This window comes from Phoenix dactylifera, chromosome 5 (genome assembly GCF_009389715.1).
Source record: "Phoenix dactylifera cultivar Barhee BC4 chromosome 5, palm_55x_up_171113_PBpolish2nd_filt_p, whole genome shotgun sequence".
Classification (NCBI taxonomy): domain Eukaryota; kingdom Viridiplantae; phylum Streptophyta; class Magnoliopsida; order Arecales; family Arecaceae; genus Phoenix; species Phoenix dactylifera.
The window spans coordinates 189,800-209,393 of record NC_052396.1 but is presented as its reverse complement, the minus strand read 5'-3'; the positions used below and the strand labels follow the sequence as shown (position 1 = coordinate 209,393).

Sequence of the window (19,594 nt, the reverse complement as noted above, 5' to 3'; positions counted from 1 at the left end):
AGCTTTAGACTAACTGTGGTCACGTTTCCAGCCCATGATGGGGTAACCAATAATAACATAGTTAATCTAGAGCACTACATGCATTAGTCCGATTATGCAAGTGTAAGTTATGCTCATATATGTATCCATCATATCGTCGATCACAAGCAAACATGATGTTGCGGTGGATATGATCCCAAGAAACAGTAAAACTGAATCTAATGAGAGTTCTGCTGTGCGTATGATCTCAGAGAAGCATATACCCAATTATGTTGTCAGGTGGCTGGAGAGATGAAAAGATAGTAGAAATGGCAAAAGAAAAAGGTTGCAACAAAGAGCTCTAAAAAAGGGGAGAACATCATATCACAAGTTGCATGCAATCATTTGTTGAGCTAATGCTTCAGATGACTAGGTAATGCAAACTACTGGTTTTCATAAATGAATTAAACAGTTCGTATTACATAATGGCTGTATTCATGTAAAGGCATCATATGTGCAACAGCAACATTCTTAATATACTTGAAATTTGTGAGCTTACCCTCAGTTTCCAACTTAATTTTGCTAAGAGATTTAATTTTTTTTGCTTCTTGTTGGCTATTTTATGATTTGTATAGCCTCTCTCAAGTACCTATGAGATTGGGTTGTAGCATTTCTAAACTTTATGAAAATTGAGTTTTTTGCATGAATATTCTTCTAAATATCGAATTTTGCGTAAATACCTTTTCAAAATTGATATTTACATGTATGCCCTCGTAAAACTCTGTTATTGTACAAATATCCCTAATATAACGGTTGTTGTTAAAAAAAATACATTTATATTAATTAAAATAAAAATTAAAATTAAAATGACATTATTACCCTTACTCTTCCATCCCCACCTCCACCACCCCCCCCCACTCCCACTCCCTCCCTCGTGCCCTGCTTCGGCTTCCCCAACAGTGCCTTACTCTTCCCTCCCCTCCCCTCCGCTTCGGCTTCCCCAACAGTGCCTTACTCTTCCCTTGTTAGCTTGCTCCCATGGCCTTATTATTCTCTAAAGGGATGGGAAATGCCAGCCAATGAGGAAGGAGAACAGGGAGGAAGGAGGAAGGAGATCGCGGGCGAGCTGCATCGCGTTCTCGGGCAGACCTCGCTCCCCATGGCCAGCGGGATCTTGATCTCGCGCGCCATGGCTCTCGCCATCGCGATCGCGATCTCGATACGTCGAGGGCGGGCAGGCATGGGGGAAGCCGTTGGCCGGGGGGGCGGAAGCCGGGCGCCGTCCGGGGGGCGGTGGGTGGGTGTGGGAAGCCGGGCGCTTGGGAGGGGTGTGAGAAAGGTGAGGCTAATAACGCCATTTCAAATTTTAATTTTATTTTTAATTAATATAAATATGATTTTTTTTAACACCATTAGAACAACCGTTATATTAAGGATATTTGTACAATAATAGAGTTTTACGAAGGTATACATGCAAATATCAATTTTGGAAGGGTATTCACGTAAAATCTTATATTTAGAAGGGTATCCATGCAAAAAACTCATGAAAATTTCATGGAACTTAATGTGCCTTCTCAACATAATTTATGTTCTGGGCTGGTTGGCACCCTACTTTCTAAATAGATGTTTTCATGTTTGCAATTCTTAATTAGAAGAATAGTTTTTATTTTTATTTATATGATAGAAATGCTGTAGTACAATATTTTTACTATTTACTATATTTTGTAATAGATTTTTACTATATCTTTAGTATTATATTTTTACTAGAGTATGTATTTTATATTATAGTGAAAACACAATACTAAAACTTGTCTATCATACAAGTAAAGATACCGGTCTTTCAAAAAAATATTCTTTTAATTAAAGATTGTATATAAATTATTGATACATATTTGGAATTAGGGCAGAAATCGAATAGGATACTAACATATCTATATCCATATTTATTTCGTTTGACGAATACAGATATGACTATAGATATTAGCCGAATGCAAAAATTTATGTCCATATTTATTTTAAACAGATACGGGCTATAGGTGTCAGTCGAATGCAAAAATTTATATCCATATTTATTTTAAACGGATACGGATACGGATACGGATAAAAATCGAAAACCAAAAATTTGGATATAAATACGAATGTAAATTATATAATTAAATTTTATGATCACAGAATCAAAGATATAAAAAATTCATGAGTGTCATACAAAATTAAATAGAATTAGAAAATAAATTAGATACTCGGATACGGATTGGATAGTTGTCTATCCATATCCTTTTTTTTTTTTTATGGATACTGATATTAGTTAAATGTTCAAATTTTTATCCATATCCAGATAGATTCGGATATGAAAACGGATCCGAACGGATATCATCCAATCCACTCTCACCTTTATTTCGAATTATAAATGTAATTATGAAGGGAGAATTAGATGATTTTTTTTCTTAATTTTGATTTGTTGCTGATTTGGGTTATTTTGATTTGGAGCTCACTTGTAATTTATTGGATTAAGCTTGGGCTGAGTACGGGACGCGCTGATCTTAGGCTAGGTGTTTAGGATTACCGGCGAAGCCCGGTGCGAAACCGGCTCTTGAACGGGACGCTTTTATGATGGGCCTCGACGTAATTAACTTTAAAATAATCCTAATCCGGATTAAAGATTCCCGCTCGACCCGGAAAAGCTAAGCTAATTAACCCTTCAATTTCAATCCTAGTTCGCCGCCAAGACGCCCTGGTCTCCTATAAATAGGCGGCCCTCACCTCGCCTCAGTCTTCAATTTACGAGGTTCTTGGGACAGCGATCGCGCGGATCTTGGGTTCTTGCGTTTCTCCGAGTCGATCGATCGGACGGCGATTATGGCGACAGCGGCGGGCGATGCGAAGAAGACGATAACGTTGCGGAGCTCCGACGGGGAGGAGTTCGAGGTGGAGGAGGCGGCGGCGAAGCAGTCGAAGACGCTCACGAACATCATCGAGGACGGGTGCGCCGACGGCGGGATCCCCGTCTCCAACGTCACTGGCAAAGTCCTCGCCAAGGTCCTCGAGTACTGCAAGAAGCACGCCGACTCTGCCGCCACTGAGGAGGAGATCGCCGCCTGGGACTACGAGTACATCAACGTGGAGCAGGACGTCCTCTACGAGGTCATCGTGGTGAGATTCTTTTGCCGTCCTCCTCTCTCTCTTCTATTACTCGATCGGTTTTCTTCTATTGCTCGATTGGCTTTCTAATGTCAGGATTTTGGTCGAATGGGATTCTGTTGGCGTGGAGAGTTTTCTATTGGTTTATGATTTGTTACATATTCTCGATTCGATGATTCTGGATATATAGGGTTTGATCGATTATAGGATTTATTCGAAATGATCTTTGAAGAAAAAAAGAAACAGATTCTTATGGTTGATTCTTGAGGAAAAGGGGACTCTGAATCTTTGGTTCAACAATAGATGTAGAACCGGATTGATTTGGTCGCCAATAAGTGGAATTCAAAGCCATATCTACAAGCCGAGCTTAAAATAATTCAGAAATCTACCATGAATCATAAGTCGCAATGATTTCATCGATTTCCGCAAGATAATCTGTGTATCGCCCGCCCCAATCACCTACTACCTCTGTAAATAGAATGACACGATAACCGAGGCTAGAATGTTAATCGACATGCTTGCTCAAGATGTTCGTCTGGTGATTCGGTGAATGGTGATGTGGGAATTATCAATTAACAAAGAAAAGAGAAGGAATTATATATTGCCCAGAAAAGTCTTCCTTAATATTCCATTCTTGATTCTTCTTATTCCCAGTCAGGACTTAGGAGACAATCCTTACTTCTTCAACTTTGTAGTCACTAATGGTAAAAGCCTTACTCGTTTCTAACTTTATAGCAGGGAATTCTGTACAACTTTACAACATGTTTGCAGTTATATCAAAGGTATTGGAAAGATGTTCAATAGAATTATGTATTCATTTTCTTTTGTTTTCCTAATCCTTTGCATTGAAATAAATAAGCATTTCTTTTTATCATTTGCAATGAATATGTGGTATTCTTTTTTGCGGATGAGGGTTGTAAAATTAAACGAACACTTTCTTTATGCTTAATTGGCCTGTGGAGTGAATAGAGAAAAAAAAAAGTAAAGAAATTAAGAACATGCCTTTCGAGTCTCTGGATCTCCTCCTAATCACCCAACCACATTATGTATTTTGACTAAAATATTTGAAGTGCCAGTTGAATTTATTATGAGCATGCTGTAATGACATAATATTTGCTGTGTCGATGATATCCAGGCCTCCAACTATCTGAACATCAAAAGCCTTTTGGAGCTCGGCTGCCGCGGAGCGGCTGATATGATCAAGGGAAGGACTCCTGCGGAGATCCGGCAGTGGTTCAAAATCCCGAATGACTTCTCTGCTGAGGAATTGCGAGAGGTCAAGAGGGAGATGTTATGGGCCTTTGAATAAAGGAAAAGAAAGGATTGAGCTCTTTACACTTGCTCTGCTCATACAGGGTTGATAACTGGTAGCTGCAACATAGAAATGATTAAGAGATGCAGAGCATCAAAAATTTGGCAGGACCTTTTTCTTGCTCTCCTTCTTTAGTCGATATAGTCAGATTGGTATACGCATGCACCTCACTGTTTTGGATGCAGGCAATGGTTAAAAAGTTTTGAACGTTTCCAAGTAATTCTGTTCCTTGAAATAATGGTGGCCTATCAATTCTGTTGAATCTATCATTACTCATTCCTCATGGATATGGTGTTTGGGGCGCAACTCAATTTTTTTTTAATTATCATGTTTATTTTTTACGTTATGCTTGCTCCAAGGATCCCTAGCAGGGCTTTAGAAGGGGCTCTAATCCTTATAGCACGGTGCGGATGTGCTCGCTAAACAGAAAAAAATAAAAAAAGATATTATGAAATAAAGCAATTAATTCCATGTGAGCCTAATTCTCACATGTAATTCTAAATGTTTAACATTGGGTCACCTAGCTTCCTGTTGCCGCTAGGGAACCCGTTGAACAGGAAGTTGAGTCCTAATTTGACTTGGGCCTTACGTCAAGGTTTGGTTGGAACAAGAGATCGGCGACCTCGGTTATGAAAGGAGTTGGCGTGGCGTTCTTCAGCGGCAAGTGGTAGTGGCCTCCGCGGCGCTTTTTTTTTTTTTTTTTTGGTGGTGCGTGGCGGGCGGGCGGGCGGTCGGGCGGGCGTGCGTGCAAAGTGGGAGGAAAGAAGACAGAATTTACAGAAAGATAAAAGAGGTAGGAAGGAGAGACAGAGGATAAGAAAATTATTTCTATTAGATTTTTCTCCATCTTGACAGGACATAATTGGGATTTTGGAGTGAACCATATTAAATCTTAATGTGCCATGCCAATTTTGTTTTTAATATTTTTCAATTATTTTATTCAGTTGTTCGAGGAGTTTTAATAAGTGTTATAGCTTAGAGCCAAGATAGAGAAAAATAATAGATTGTTCATAATGACATGCACTTAGATTGGCTTTGCACACTGATGAAAGGCAAAGATAAAAGGCCATGTTGGTGAAGGATGGGTGCAATTAATGTGGTCCTTGAAGATAAAGAGAAAAAACCTACGACAACGATGAATAAAGAATTCGCCAATAGGTCAAAAATGGTGATGGTAGATCTCTATTTAGTACTTGATGAGTCATTCTTACTTAGTATTTTTCTCAAAAACCATTGCTAAAGGATTATGGAAGAAATTGAGAAGCATGCACGAAGGAAAATCTATGCTAGGTAAGATTTTTCTTCGAAAACAATTGTATACCTTGAGGATGCAAATGGAGCTTCATTGTAAGAATACCTAGTTTAATATACTGATTAGCCAATTAGTAGTGGTTAAGGTTGTGATTGGTAGTGAGAAAAAAGTAGTTATATAACTTAGCTCGATGCCCAATTCTTGGGTTGGTTTGATCATGAACTTTAGAAATGCAACAATTGTTAGCAAAGAACTTGCCGATGTTGATATTGTTTATTGAGGAGGTTCAGCAAAAAAGATCATTAGAAAAAGGATTTAGCAGTGTATGGTCAAGATCCAAGTTTAGAGATGAGAGCAAAGTGCAGTGTTATTATTGTAAAGAGTATGACTACATTAGATGAGCATGCCCGCAACATGCATTGAAACTAAAAATGGTGGTAGATCTTTGGATGCGGCAATGGCATCTACGCAAATTAATGATGGCGATGTTGGAGAGATTCTCAGGGTCTCCAAAGGTATGGTCACTTCTAATGATACTTGAATTTTGGATTTGGGTAGTTCTTACCATGTTTGCTCTATGAGGTATTGGTATTGATTCAAGATTAAGGATGATATTTTTTTGTTGATGGATGGTTCAATTTGTAACATTTGAAGCAAGAGGATGTTTGATGGAGCAATGCACGCTCCGAGTGGAGTGTCATGTATTCCGAAGATGCACGAATCTGATTTCATTTACCGCATGCACTAGACTCTAATTTTATAGGTATGCGGTGCAAGGAGTAGTTTTGAAGGTGACACATGCTACGTGGCTAACCATGACAATAGCAGCCTGTGGGTGGAGGATAGGAAGCTATTTTGGGAACTTCTTAATATTTTATTTTTTATTTATTTTTTAGTACATCCATATATGTGTTGTATAAATCATCCGGTCTAGCCAAAAAAACTAACAATGGGTAAGAAATGAGGATAAGATGACTTGCGGTATCTTTCATGGGAAGTGTGACTTTCTGGTGGAATACCGGGCAATTCATATTTGCCCGGCAGTGGAATCTGACATTTTATAAACTGAATCAGAATTCCTGACAATAACTTTTAGGTCTCTCCATTAATGACATGGTTTGGGCCGGCTTTGTGAGGAGCCAAGCAGATCTTAGTGGCAAGTGTTATTCTCTCTTGAACTCAGTCGACAGGGTGACAAAACGCCTACGTTGAGATAATAATATGCCATATTGCAGCAATTTAGGGTTTCCATAGCTTGTGACCATGTCATATTAGGGCATCACTTTTGCTGAAATTAAGTTGCATGCCGTATCCATGGATATCCCCGTGCAGACATGCACATAGACCCCATTAATATATTGGATGAATCATTTTTTTTTTTTGGTAAAAAACGGCTACTCATTCATATAGATCTAACATGAGTACAACCCGCCACGTCCGTAGAAATAAAAGACAACAAAGGAGAAGGAGCGTCTATAGTAGACGTCCACAAAACATCCCCGGAATGTCGGGCCACAAAAGAGGCGACCCGGTCTGCGGCCCTGTTCGCCTCTCTAAACATATGACCAATCTGGAATCCGACCATCATCTAAGCCATTCTCCGAGTCTCCCGAATAAGGGGGTGACCGTCACCGTACTTGTCCACCCCCCGAATCCAATCGATCACCACCACAGAGTCTCCCTCAAGGAACACTCGTTCGGCGCCAAGGACCTGCCTGGCATAGGATAAGCCCTCCCAAGCAGCCCGCAGCTCCGCTCCAACAACTGTAATCCCATGTGTCCGACGCCCACCTGCGGCCACCAACCTACCACCGTGATCCCTGATCACAAAGCCGACCCCTCCAGTCAAACCGTCTAGTGACCTACTGCCATCGAAGTTTACTTTGAGATAGCCAGGGGGTGGGGGTACCCAAGAGACAATAACGAAATGGGGCGCTGAAACAGCGTGAGAAATACCCCAGGTGTCCCTGGCCATCCCAGAAGAAAACTCAGAGGCAGCCGCCATAACCTCCCTCGCATGTTGTGCCGCTCTATCCACCACCATCCTCGGAAGCACCCGCCTCCCCTCAAATATGCCTGCGTTCCTATCCAACCAAATGTGATAGGACAGGTACGCCCTCAATATCCCCTCCGCTGCCAACCCGGGCCTACACATGGAATCTCTCAACACCCGCAGCAGATCCTGCGTCGAGACTACCGCATCAAGCAAGGGAACCGAAGAACACTGCCATATCTCTCGAGCTCTAGGGCACTGCAGGAGAACATGCTCAATGGTCTCCATGATATCACCGCATGTCTCACAAAACTGAGATACCCCCATACCACGCCGAACAAGCAAACTCCTAGTCGGGAGACAGCCCCAAGCCACCTTCCAGATGAAAAGTGCCACCCGTGGGTGAATCCGTAATCTCCATATCCAGCCTCCAGCGATCTGTCGAGCTGGCGCCCTGCAGAACAGCGCAAGAAGATCCCTGGCCCTCACCCGCGACCGCCCTGTCGGAGTCCAAAGCAGCCTATCCGACACCCCTCCAGAGGGGATTGGCAGGGCCAAAATCAACTCCGCCAACTGCTCACCAAACGCCTCCCTGATAATCCCCACCCTCCAATGGCTCCCCTCAGAATCCAACAGATCTCTGATCCTGCACCCAGCTAATCTCGCAGAGTCCACCATGGTCGGCAGACGACAGATCGGCCACTCGGTCACCCAGCTATCCTCCAGCACATCTATCGAGCGGCCATCACCAATCACCCATCTGATCTCCGGAAGCACCACCATAGCCCTGGCACACATCACTCGCCATATCGGAGAGTGGTGACGCTCCACCCGCCCCCCAGGCACCAAGACACCATATTTGGCCCTCATCAGTGAGGACCACATACTCTCGGGCTCAAGCACAAATCTGACTGCATGCCTCGCCGCTAACACCTCCCGTCTCGTCACCAAGGACTGCACCCCCAGCCCCCCGGCACTGGTCGGCTGGCATACAATCTTCCAGGCCACCAAATGGATCCCACCTCTGCCGCTACTCCTCCCCCAGATAAACTCCCTGAACAGCTGCTCAAGGGACCTCAAGACTGCCACCGGAATATCGACGTGGGATAGAAGATAAATAGGGACAGATGAAAGTACAGAACGCACCAGGGTGATCCTCCCCATCATAGACAATGAATGAGACTGCCAACCCTCCAGCCTGCGTCTGACACTAGTCACAAGGGACACACAATCCCTAATCCTCAGTCGTCGACCATATAATGGTACCCCCAGATAAGACATCAGGCCACCCTGTTCTCCCACTCCTAGAACCTCCAGTATAGAGAGCTTCAGCGCCCCGCGCGTCTTCGGACTAAAGATAACAGCAGATTTGGCCAAATTGACCTGCTGCCCAAAAAGAGCACAGTAATTCCGAAGAATCTGATCTATAACTCGAGCCGACTGCCTCGAAGACCTGACTAAAAGCAGGCAATCATCAGCGAATAACAGATGGGAGATCGCCACTGCTCCCTCCACCGGTCTGTAAGCCTCCAGCTCCTGACTCGTCACTGCCTGCCGCAAGAATCTAGACCTGATGAATCATTCCTTAGTGTATAAATGGTCAAAAGATCTGAACTTTCTGCCTCATTATCCCACTGAAGTGGATTTTTTTAAAAATATTATTTTGATTGCGACAGCATTTGTGTAAATTATCTGATACACATCTGCAGGAAGACCAAGCATTTCGCTCAATTGCTGCTGACTACTAATGGGCTTCTAACCTTGCATGTTCCATCTGACCAAGTGATGGAACCCAAGAGGTCACCTTTTGTTGAAGAGTTCACAGCGGAAAAGATAACTTGGTAGCTCAGTTTCTTGATGTTCTTCGTGAACTGCAGTTTACCGGGCGTCACCTTCACGTCTATCCCAGGTGGAGACTGAATGCTCGCAACGTACGTGGTTTCCTCCTCAGCTCCCACATTGGTGACCGTCCTGTCCACTATCTTTCTCCCATTCCCCATCAAGCTCGAGATGGTGATCGACGGGTAATTCAGATTGGAGATCAAGTCCTTGCTTGAGTTCTCTGGGCACTCAAATCCATCCGGAATGGTTGTTATGAGTTTGATTTCTGATGACTGGTATCCGTAGTTGCACAGAAACTGCAAGTAATCTTCGGTTCCTACTTCATACACCAGACCCGGTTGCAGTGCACCTGTTGGGTTTACTTCCCCGGCTCCATAGTCATATGGCGTCGCTGTAGATCCCGAGTCAGTTGTGATTGAAGCCTTATCGTTGTTCGTCTGAGTTGCTATATGTCGGGCGGCATCACACCCAGATGAGTTCGAAATTAGTTTCGAACTGAAACAAAAACAAGCAATGTAGTCTCAAACAGTTCGAAATGAGGAGCTTGATACCTGTGGTCATGATGGCTGACCGGATAGCGGCTGGACTCCAAGTAGGATTCGAAGCTTTGATGGTGGCCGCGATTCCAGAAACATGCGGGCAGGCCATGGAAGTCTCGGAGTCAAAATTGAATGCTGAAGGCTTCTGGCCTTGGGGAACCTCTGAGGAGTCGCTTGGTATCCATGCTGCAAGGATGTTGACTCCAGGAGCAGCGATGTCGGGCTGCAGACATAAATCTCTATTCTCTTTACCATCTTCATCACTCGAACACAATTAATTTTGACACAAAGGATGCCCTACAAGGACCAAAAAAGTTTGAAAAAGATGAAGATTGAACCTGCCTTGAGAATGTTACTAGTTTGAGGAGAAGGGCCTCTTGAAGAGAAGTAGGCCGCCATTGGTGCTGGCTTATATTTCGTAACTGTGATTGTTGGAAGGATTGTGGCAACTGGGTTCCTTCGGAAAAAAAAATACAAGAAGCACACTTAGTAATGGTGAAGTAACAAGTTGATGCGGCCATGCATACAAGAAGAATTTGTTATTTTTCGTTTTCTTTTACTTGGTGGACTTGATGTAGGTGAGTATCTCTTCCGCTGCTTGCGAGGAGACTTCAGTCGCTGGAAAGGAGACGTAAGCGGTAGCAACGGCTACTCCCAAGTCATCAATCAAGATCGCACCAACTGCACCCGAGTTGCGAATCGTTGTGGAAGTGCTTGCAAAGAACAATCTTTCCTTTGATCTTGCTTCCATCCAATGCGCCGAGCTCGCAGCGACTGAATTATTCATTTTGAGATCAATAGAGTCGAAGTATTCTATAATCTCTTTCGGGTAGATGTTTAGATTAGAAGATTTGTCTCATTTCACTAACCTTGCTGATTCGACGCTAGAGCTAGAATTAGACTTGGCTGATCCGCCATAGATCAACGGATATACTGGTGACTTCTCCAAATTAGAGAAGTTTATTGCCTGACCCTGCAATTTCCAATAACAAGAACAAGACCAGCAGAAAGAAGTTGGCTAATTTCCGTGGATTGATGAATCCAAAGGAATTCTCTCAAGAAATGAATCCAAAGAAACAAAAGATCCAAAAATAAAACAGCGAGAATATCATACGCTGACTGCCTTGTTGCTCCCACCCAACACGATATCAGACTCAAAACGCCGATCGATGGTCGTGGCAGCAACTGTTAGAATCCACGGGGCCGCGTTCACCACTGTACCGGCGCCGGGTCCATCATTCCCGGCAGAGCACACCACTGTAATCCCCTTCGCCACGGCATGGAAGGCTCCGATGGCAATTGGGTCCTTATCGAAGTCTGGCCGGGAGTTCCGTTCGGCCCCCAGCGACACCGAGAGCAGGTCAACGCCGTCGGCGATGGCATCATCGAACCCGGCCAGAATTGCATACCCAGGACAGCCCTTATATGTGCAAACCTGGTACATAGCGATCCTGGCTGCGGTGAACCCTCCCTTGGCTGTCCCTGCTGCAAGGCCGTAGTAGGAAGCCTGCATGACCGCATCCCCGCCTGCCGTGGAGGCAGTGTGCGTCCCGTGACCAACTTCATCTCGTGGGGAGGCAGATCCTTTAACCTTGTAGTACCTTGCTCCAATCAGCTTCCTGTTTAAGAGAAGAAAAGGATCGATGACTCAAAAAGGAATGCTCGGGGCCTTCTCCTTGGTGATAGAACACAGGTCATAGGTTCTCAGGTGGGGCCATGAGGTGCGCACAACCAATTCTATTCTAGTAACCCAGGGCATGCGTCCATTGGTTATAAACAGTATTAACTAACTTAACTACCAACTGCACTGTTTTCAGCTCACTTGTTACAGTTGGATGCATTGAAATCAGTCCCTTCCATGCAAGTCCCGTTCCATCGGCTTGGAATTGCACCCATGCCTTTATCACTGAAGCTCTCTGATTCTGGCCAAATTCCTAGAAGCAAAAAAATGATGAAAGAATTATACTTAGAACCTAGACTTTGGGGTCGGAGAAACCAATTTATGTTGGATAGGAAGGATTCTGATTTTTGAAGCTTGCCTGTGTCTAGGATTCCAATAATGGTGTCTGATGCTTGAGTTGATGAGGCTGGGTCTGAATCTGGATTCGGGTTGGTCTCCATTTGCTGTAGGAAATCCCATGATCGAGTGGTGTGGAGTTGGTAGATGGGATCAACAAACACCGACACAACCCCTTCTTTTCTACTGATGGCAAGGGCCTCTTCCTCTGACAATCTTGCAGCGAACCCAGAGAAACCATGCCCATAGCTCCGGATCAGCGTCTTTTCTGCATGCTGTCCCCTGATCCAAAGTTTAATCCCAAAACGAGGGGGAAAGGAAGCATATGTTAAGCCTTTAGCATGGTAGCAGAGCTTGGAAAACTAGATGGACACATCTCTAAATTAAATACTAACAAACTGTGGGGAGATTTCAGATAATATGAACTGCATCAGATGGGTCGAGAAATAAATGTTGCCCAGGAAATTCTCTGTCCTAATTCCTAAAATTTCCACATCCTGTTGAATTAAATCAAATAATTTAAAAATTTGAAAACCAAATTGGTTAACGGCCAAGTGGCAAGCATCCGTGCACAAGCAAGGGAGCAAACATGGAAAAATTCCTAAAGAAAGCAAACCATGACAAGTGTCATGCATCCAGCGCAGGAGCAAACATGGAAAAATCTCCAAAGAAAGCAAACCATGACAAGTTTCATGCATCCAGCGCAAGAGCAAGCATGGAAAGGCCCCTCGAAGAAGGAAGGAAGCATGAACGGCCAAGATGCAATAAGCTGAAGAATCAAAGGAGCACAAGAAGACACGTCATCAATTCGCGGGAGAGGAATCTTCTTCTTTTGACGTACCTGAGCCTATATAAAGGGCTCTAGGGATCATTTCAAAGTCAATCAAAATTTTCTCTTCTCCCTATTCCAAGAGTCTAGATAAAAAGGGCTCTAGGGATCATTGGGGAGAAAAGAAATAAAGAAAATTTTTCTTCTCCTCATAATTTTTCTAAGTTTCTTTTGAGCTATCTGCAAGCGTGAATGTGCTCTTTTTTCTTCCCTGGAGGCACACTGACGGGGAAGACGTGGTTCTGTATTGAATCGTCGTATCTCTAGGAGATCTGTGCCAGCAGACCCGTGCGTGGGGGGCATAAACTTTCCTGGGACAGCGCATCAGCATGCTTCGATCCACAGGCCATCTTCTCTCTCTTTCTTCATTTTATTATTATATTGTCAAGTTAATTATTTGCTACTTTATTCTTCTTATTTATTGTTTTTGAATATTAGAAATATTTAATTTATCAATTATATTTGTGCATCTAGGCTAACACATCCTACCTGCAAATTGCAATAATACTAAAAGGAAAATTCTGAATGAATAGAGAGAGGCAAAAGGAGGAGCTGAAGAGGAAGCAACCTTTGCAGTACTGAAGCCAGAAGCTGAAGGTGGTTTTCCTTCAAAATGTCCCCAGAGGTATCAGCTGGGACAGCTCCCATGTAGACCACATAAACATCTCTGTTCTCTTGCTGGCCCCAGAGCATCCCTACCTCCAAGAGAAGACAGACAAGGAGAAAGAAAATGCTATGGACTACTGAAGGACCCATCATATCCTTTGTCTCAGCCAATTCCAAAATATATTGGCTCTTCCTTCCTACTCTGGAGGTCTGAGTATTTGTAGAGATGTCAACTGAAGGAGGTGGTAGGCATGGCTTTACCGGTCGCTAGTATAGATAGGACAGGCATAGAGTAGCGGGGCAAATGGGTCGTTTCGGGAGGTGGCGGGCATGGCTTTACCGGTCGCTAGCATGGACTGATGGACAGGATAGTGGGTATAGAGTAGCGGTGGAAATAGAGTAGCGGTGCAAATGGGGCAGGTCGACAGGATAGTGGGTATAGAGTAGCGGTGCAAATAGAGTAGCGGTGCAAATGGGGCAGGTCGTTAGTGACCTTGATCCAATCCGATTTTTTGCTCGGATTTTAATTTTTGACTCAGACCCAACCCAATTGAAGATCGGATCGAGTCAGGTCCACGGCTATAATTTTTGATCCAACGGGTCATTCGGGTTGAATCGGATCCATGAATAACTCAGACCCGACCCAAAAAATTCGGATCCTAGTCTGGGTTCGGGTCTGAGTCAAGTCCGGACTTGTTGCTTTAATTTATGAATGAAGGTAAGGCATTGTCAGAAGCTTTCTAATAGCATTGTCAGAAGCCCATCCAGCATCTCTTAACTAAGACGACGCTTTAACGGAAGCCTTAGTGTCCTAATGCGACGCTTTAAAAAGCGTCGTTGGAGGCCTAATCCTCCCCGGCCTAATCTGCCCCTAAACGATGCTTTACAAAGCGTCGTCGGAGGCCTCACTAAGAGCAGGCCTAAGTTTTCATGTTTGCAATTCTTAATTAGAAGAATAGTTTTTATTTTTATTTATATGATAGAAATGCTGTAGTACAATATTTTTACTATTTACTATATTTTGTAATAGATTTTTACTATATCTTTAGTATTATATTTTTACTAGAGTATGTATTTTATATTATAGTGAAAACACAATACTAAAACTTGTCTATCATACAAGTAAAGATACCGGTCTTTCAAAAAAATATTCTTTTAATTAAAGATTGTATATAAATTATTGATACATATTTGGAATTAGGGCAGAAATCGAATAGGATACTAACATATCTATATCCATATTTATTTTACAGATATGACTATAGATATTAGTCGAATGCAAAAATTTATGTCCATATTTATTTTAAACAGATACGGGCTATAGGTGTCAGTCGAATGCAAAAATTTATATCCATATTTATTTTAAACGGATACGGATACGGATAAAAATCTAAAACCAAAAATTTGGATATAAATACTAATGTAAATTATATAATTAAATTTTATGATCACAGAATCAAAGATATAAAAAATTCATGAGCGACATACAAAATTAAATAGAATTAGAAAATAAATTAGATACTCGGATACGGATTGGATAGTTGTCTATCCATATCCTTTTTTTTTTTTTTTACGGATACTGATATTAGTTAAATGTTCAAATTTTTATCCATATCCAGATAGATTCGGATATGAAAACGGATCCGAACGGATATCATCCAATCCACTCTCACCTTTATTTCGAATTATAAATGTAATTATGAAGGGAGAATTAGATGATTTTTTTTCTTAATTTTGATTTGTTGCTGATTTGGGTTATTTTGATTTGGAGCTCACTTGTAATTTATTGGATTAAGCTCGGGCTGAGTACGGGACGCGCTGATCTTAGGCTAGGTGTTTAGGATTACCGGCGAAGCCCGGTGCGAAACCGGCTCTTGAACGGGACGCTTTTATGATGGGCCTCGACGTAGTTAACTTTAAAATAATCCTAATCCGGATTAAAGATTCCCGCTCGACCCGGAAAAGCTAAGCTAATTAACCCTTCAATTTCAATCCTAGTTCGCCGCCAAGACGCCCTGGTCTCCTATAAATAGGCGGCCCTCACCTCGCCTCAGTCTTCAATTTACGAGGTTCTTGGGACAGCGAGCGGGAGCGATCGCGCGGACCTTGGGTTCTTGCGTTTCTCCGAGTCGATCGATCGGACGGGCGATTATGGCGACAGCGGCGGGCGATGCGAAGAAGACGATAACGTTGCGGAGCTCCGACGGGGAGGAGTTCGAGGTGGAGGAGGCGGCGGCGAAGCAGTCGACGACGATCACGAACATCATCGAGGACGGGTGCGCCGACGGCGGGGTCCCCGTCTCCAACGTCAACGGCAAAGTCCTCGCCAAGGTCCTCGAGTACTGCAAGAAGCACGCCGACTTTGCCGCCACTGAGGAGGAGATCGCCGCCTGGGACGACGAGTACATCAGCGTGGAGCAGGACGTCCTCTACGAGGTCATCGTGGTGAGATTCTTTTGCCGTCCTCCTCTCTCTCTTCTATTACTCGATCGGTTTTCTTCTATTGCTCGATTGGCTTTCTAATGTCAGGATTTTGGTCGAATGGGATTCTGTTGGCGTGGAGAGTTTTCTATTGGTTTATGATTTGTTCCATGTTCTCGATTCGATGATTCTGGATATATAGGGTTTGATCGATTATAGGATTTATTCGTAATGATCTTTGAAAAAAAAAAAATAAACAGATTCTTATGGTTGATTCTTGAGGAAAAGGGGACTCTGAATCTTTCGTTCAACAAGATGTAGAACCGGATTGATTTGGTCGCTAATAAGTGGAATTCAAAGCCATATCTACAAGCTAAGCTTAAAATAATTCAGAAATCCACCATGAATCATAAGTCGCAATGATTTCATCGATTTCCGCAAGATAATCTGTGTATCGCCCGCCCCAATTACCTACCTTTGTAAATAGAATGACACAATAACCGAGGCTAGAATGTTAATCGACATGCTTGCTCAAGATATTCTTCTGGTGATGTAGGAATTATCAATTAACAAAGAAAAGAGAAGGAATTATATATTGCCCAGAAAAATCTTCCTTAATATTCCATTCTTGATTCTTTTTATTCCCAGTTAGGAGACAATCTTTAATTCTTCAACTTTGTAGTCACTAATGGTAAAAGCCTTACTCGTTTCTAACTTTATAGCAGGGAATTCCGTACAACTTTACAACATGTTTGCAGTTATATCAAAGGTATTGGAAAGATGTTCAATAGAATTATGTATTCATTTTCTTTTGTTTTCCTAATCCTTTGCATTGAAATAAATAAGCATTTCTTTTTATCATTTGCAATGAATATGTGGTATTCTTTTTTGCGGATGAGGGTTGTAAAATTAAATGAACACTTTCTTTATGCTTAATTGGCCTGTGGAGTGAATAGAGAAAAAAAAAGTAAAGAAATTAAGAACATGCCTTTCGAGTCTCTGGATCTCCTCCTAATCACCCAACCACATTATGTATTTTGACTAAAATATTTGAAGTGCCAGTTGAATTTATTATGATCATGCTGTAAATGACATAATATTTGCTGTGTTGATGATATCCAGGCCTCCAACTATCTGAACATCAAAAGCCTTTTCGAGCTCGGCTGCCAAAGAGCGGCTGATATGATCAAGGGAAGGACTCTCGCGGAGATCCGGCAGTGGTTCAAAATCCCGAATGACTTCTCTGCTGAGGAATTGCGAGAGGTCGAGAGGGAGATGTTATGGGCCTTTGAATAAAGGAAAAGAAAGGATGGAGCTCTTTACACTTGCTATGCTCATACAGGGTTGATAACTGGTAGCTGCAACATAGAAATGATTAAGAGATGCAGAGCATCAAAAATTTGGCAGGACCTTTTTCTTGCTCTCCTTCTTTAGTCGATATAGTCAGATTGGTATACGCATGCACCTCACTGTTTTGGATGCAGGCAATGGTTAAAAAGTTTTGAACGTTTCCAAGTAATTCTGTTCCTTGAAATAATGGTGGCCTATCAATTCTGTTGAATCTATCATTACTCATTCCTCATGGATATGGTGTTTGGGGCGCAACTCAATTTTTTTTTTATTATCATGTTTATTTTTTACGTTATGCTTGCTCCAAGGATCCCTAGCAGGGCTTTAGAAGGGGCTCTAATCCTTATAGCACGGTGCGGATGTGCTCGCTAAACAGAAAAAAATAAAAAAAGATATTATGAAATAAAGCAATTAATTCCATGTGAGCCTAATTCTCACATGTAATTCTAAATGTTTAACATTGGGTCACCTAGCTTCCTGTTGCCGCTAGGGAACCCGTTGAACAGGAAGTTGAGTCCTAATTTGACTTGGGCCTTACGTCAAGGTTTGGTTGGAACAAGAGATCGGCGACCTCGGTTATGAAAGGAGTTGGCGTGGCGTTGTTCAGCGGTAAGTGGTGGTGGATTCCGCGGCGCCTTTTTTTTTTTTTTGGGTGGTGCGTGGCGGGCGGGCGGGCGTGCGTGCGTGCGTGCAAAGAAAAGAAGACAGAATTTACAGAGAGATAAAAGAGGTAGGAAGGAGAGGTATGGGAGAAGAAAATTATTTCTATTAAGTTTTCTCCATCTTGACAGGACATAATTGGGATTTTGGAGTGAACCACATTAAATCTTAATGGGCCATGCCAATTTTGTTTTTAATATTTTTCAATTATTTTATTCAGTTGTTCTAGGAGTTTTAATAAGTGTTATAGCTTAGAGCCAAGATAGAGAAAAATAATAGGCTGTTCATAATGACGTGCACTTCAATCAAATTTGAAATTCTAAGATTTAATTGCATTGGCTTTGCACACTGAAAGGCAAAGATAAAAGGCCATGTTGGTGAAGGATGGGTGCAATTAATGTGGTCCTTGAAGATAAAGAGAAGAAACCTACCACAATGATGAATAAAGAATTCACCAATAGAAAAAAATGGTGATGGTAGATCTCTATTTGGTATTTTATGAGTCATTCTTATTTAGTATTTTCTCAGAAACTATCGCTGAAGGATTATGGAAGAAATTGAGATGCATGCATGGAGGAAAATCTATGTTGGGTACGATTTTTCTTCGAAAATAATTGTACACCTTGAGGATGCAAGATGGAGCTTCATTGTAAGAGTACCTAGTTTAATATACTGATTAGCCAATTAGCAATGGTTAAGGTCGTGATTGGTAATGAGGAAAAAGTAGCTATATAACTTAGCTCGGTGCCCAATTCTTGGGCTGGTTTGATCATAAACTTTAGAAATGCAACAATTTTTAACAAAGAACTTGGTGATGTTGATTTTGCTTATTGAAGAGGCTCAGCGAGAAAGATCATTAGAAAAAGGATTTAGCAGTGTATGGTCAAGATCCAAGTTTAGAGATAAGAGCAAAGTGCAGTGTTATTATTGTAAAGAGTATGACTACATTACAAGAGCATGCCCGCCATATGCATTGAAACAAAAAATGGTAGTAGATCTTCGGATGCGGCAATGGCATCTACGCATATTAATGATGGCGATGTTGGAGAGATTCTCAGGGTCTCCAAAGGTATGGTCATTTCTAATGATACTTGAATTTTGGATTTGGGTAGTTCTTACCATGTTTGCTTTATGAGGCATTGGTATTGATTCGAGATTAAGGATGATATTTTTTTGTGGATGGATGGCTCAATTTGTAACATTTGTGGCAAGAGGATGTTTGATGGAGCAATGCACGCTCCAAGTGGAGTGTCGTGTATTCCGAAGATGCACGAATCTGATTTCATTTACCGCATGCACTAGACTCTAATTCTATAGGTATGCGGTGCAAGGAGCAGTTTTGAAGGTGACACATGCTACGTGGCTAACCATGCTAGTAGCAGCCAGTGGGTGGAGGATAGGGAGATGTTTTGGGAGCTCTGTGATATTTTATTTTTCATTTTTTTTAGTACATCTGGATATGTGTTATATAAATCATCTGGTCTAGCCAAAAAACTGACGATGGGTAAGAAATGAGGATGAGATGTCTTGCGGTATCTTTCATGGGAAGTGAGACTTTCAGGCGGAGTACCGGGCAATTCATATTTGCCCGGCAGTGGAATCTGACATTTTATAAACTGAATCAGAATTCCTGACAATAACTTTTAGGTCTCTCCATAGATGACATGGTTTGGGCCG

The 19,594-nt window shown here is 42.3% G+C and overlaps 3 protein-coding genes and 1 pseudogene across 3 annotated transcripts in view; 2 read left to right on the top strand and 2 right to left on the bottom strand.

Annotated features, from left to right (window-relative positions):
* LOC103714633 (basic leucine zipper 23-like) overlaps window positions 1–19,594 on the bottom strand; it is a 35,366-nt gene that overhangs the window by 2,795 nt on the left and 12,977 nt on the right. Inside the window, exon 2 of the mRNA XM_039126346.1 lies at window positions 17,233–17,235. Within this exon, the coding sequence (XP_038982274.1) occupies window positions 17,233–17,235 (3 nt within the window). The remainder of the gene's footprint in view (window positions 1–17,232; window positions 17,236–19,594) is intronic.
* LOC103714635 (SKP1-like protein 1) lies at window positions 2,370–17,489 on the top strand. The gene is made up of 3 exons (XM_039126347.1): window positions 2,370–2,743; window positions 15,556–15,931; window positions 17,030–17,489. The coding sequence occupies exons 2-3, from the start codon at window positions 15,638–15,640 to the stop codon at window positions 17,201–17,203; spliced, it is 468 nt and encodes a 155-aa protein (XP_038982275.1). The 5' UTR covers window positions 2,370–2,743; window positions 15,556–15,637; the 3' UTR covers window positions 17,204–17,489.
* LOC103699584 (SKP1-like protein 1A) lies at window positions 2,760–4,691 on the top strand. The gene is made up of 2 exons (XM_008781603.4): window positions 2,760–3,108; window positions 4,232–4,691. Exons 1-2 carry the CDS (start codon window positions 2,815–2,817, stop codon window positions 4,403–4,405), a joined length of 468 nt encoding a protein of 155 aa, XP_008779825.2. The 5' UTR covers window positions 2,760–2,814; the 3' UTR covers window positions 4,406–4,691.
* LOC103714648 lies at window positions 9,245–13,681 on the bottom strand (annotated as a pseudogene).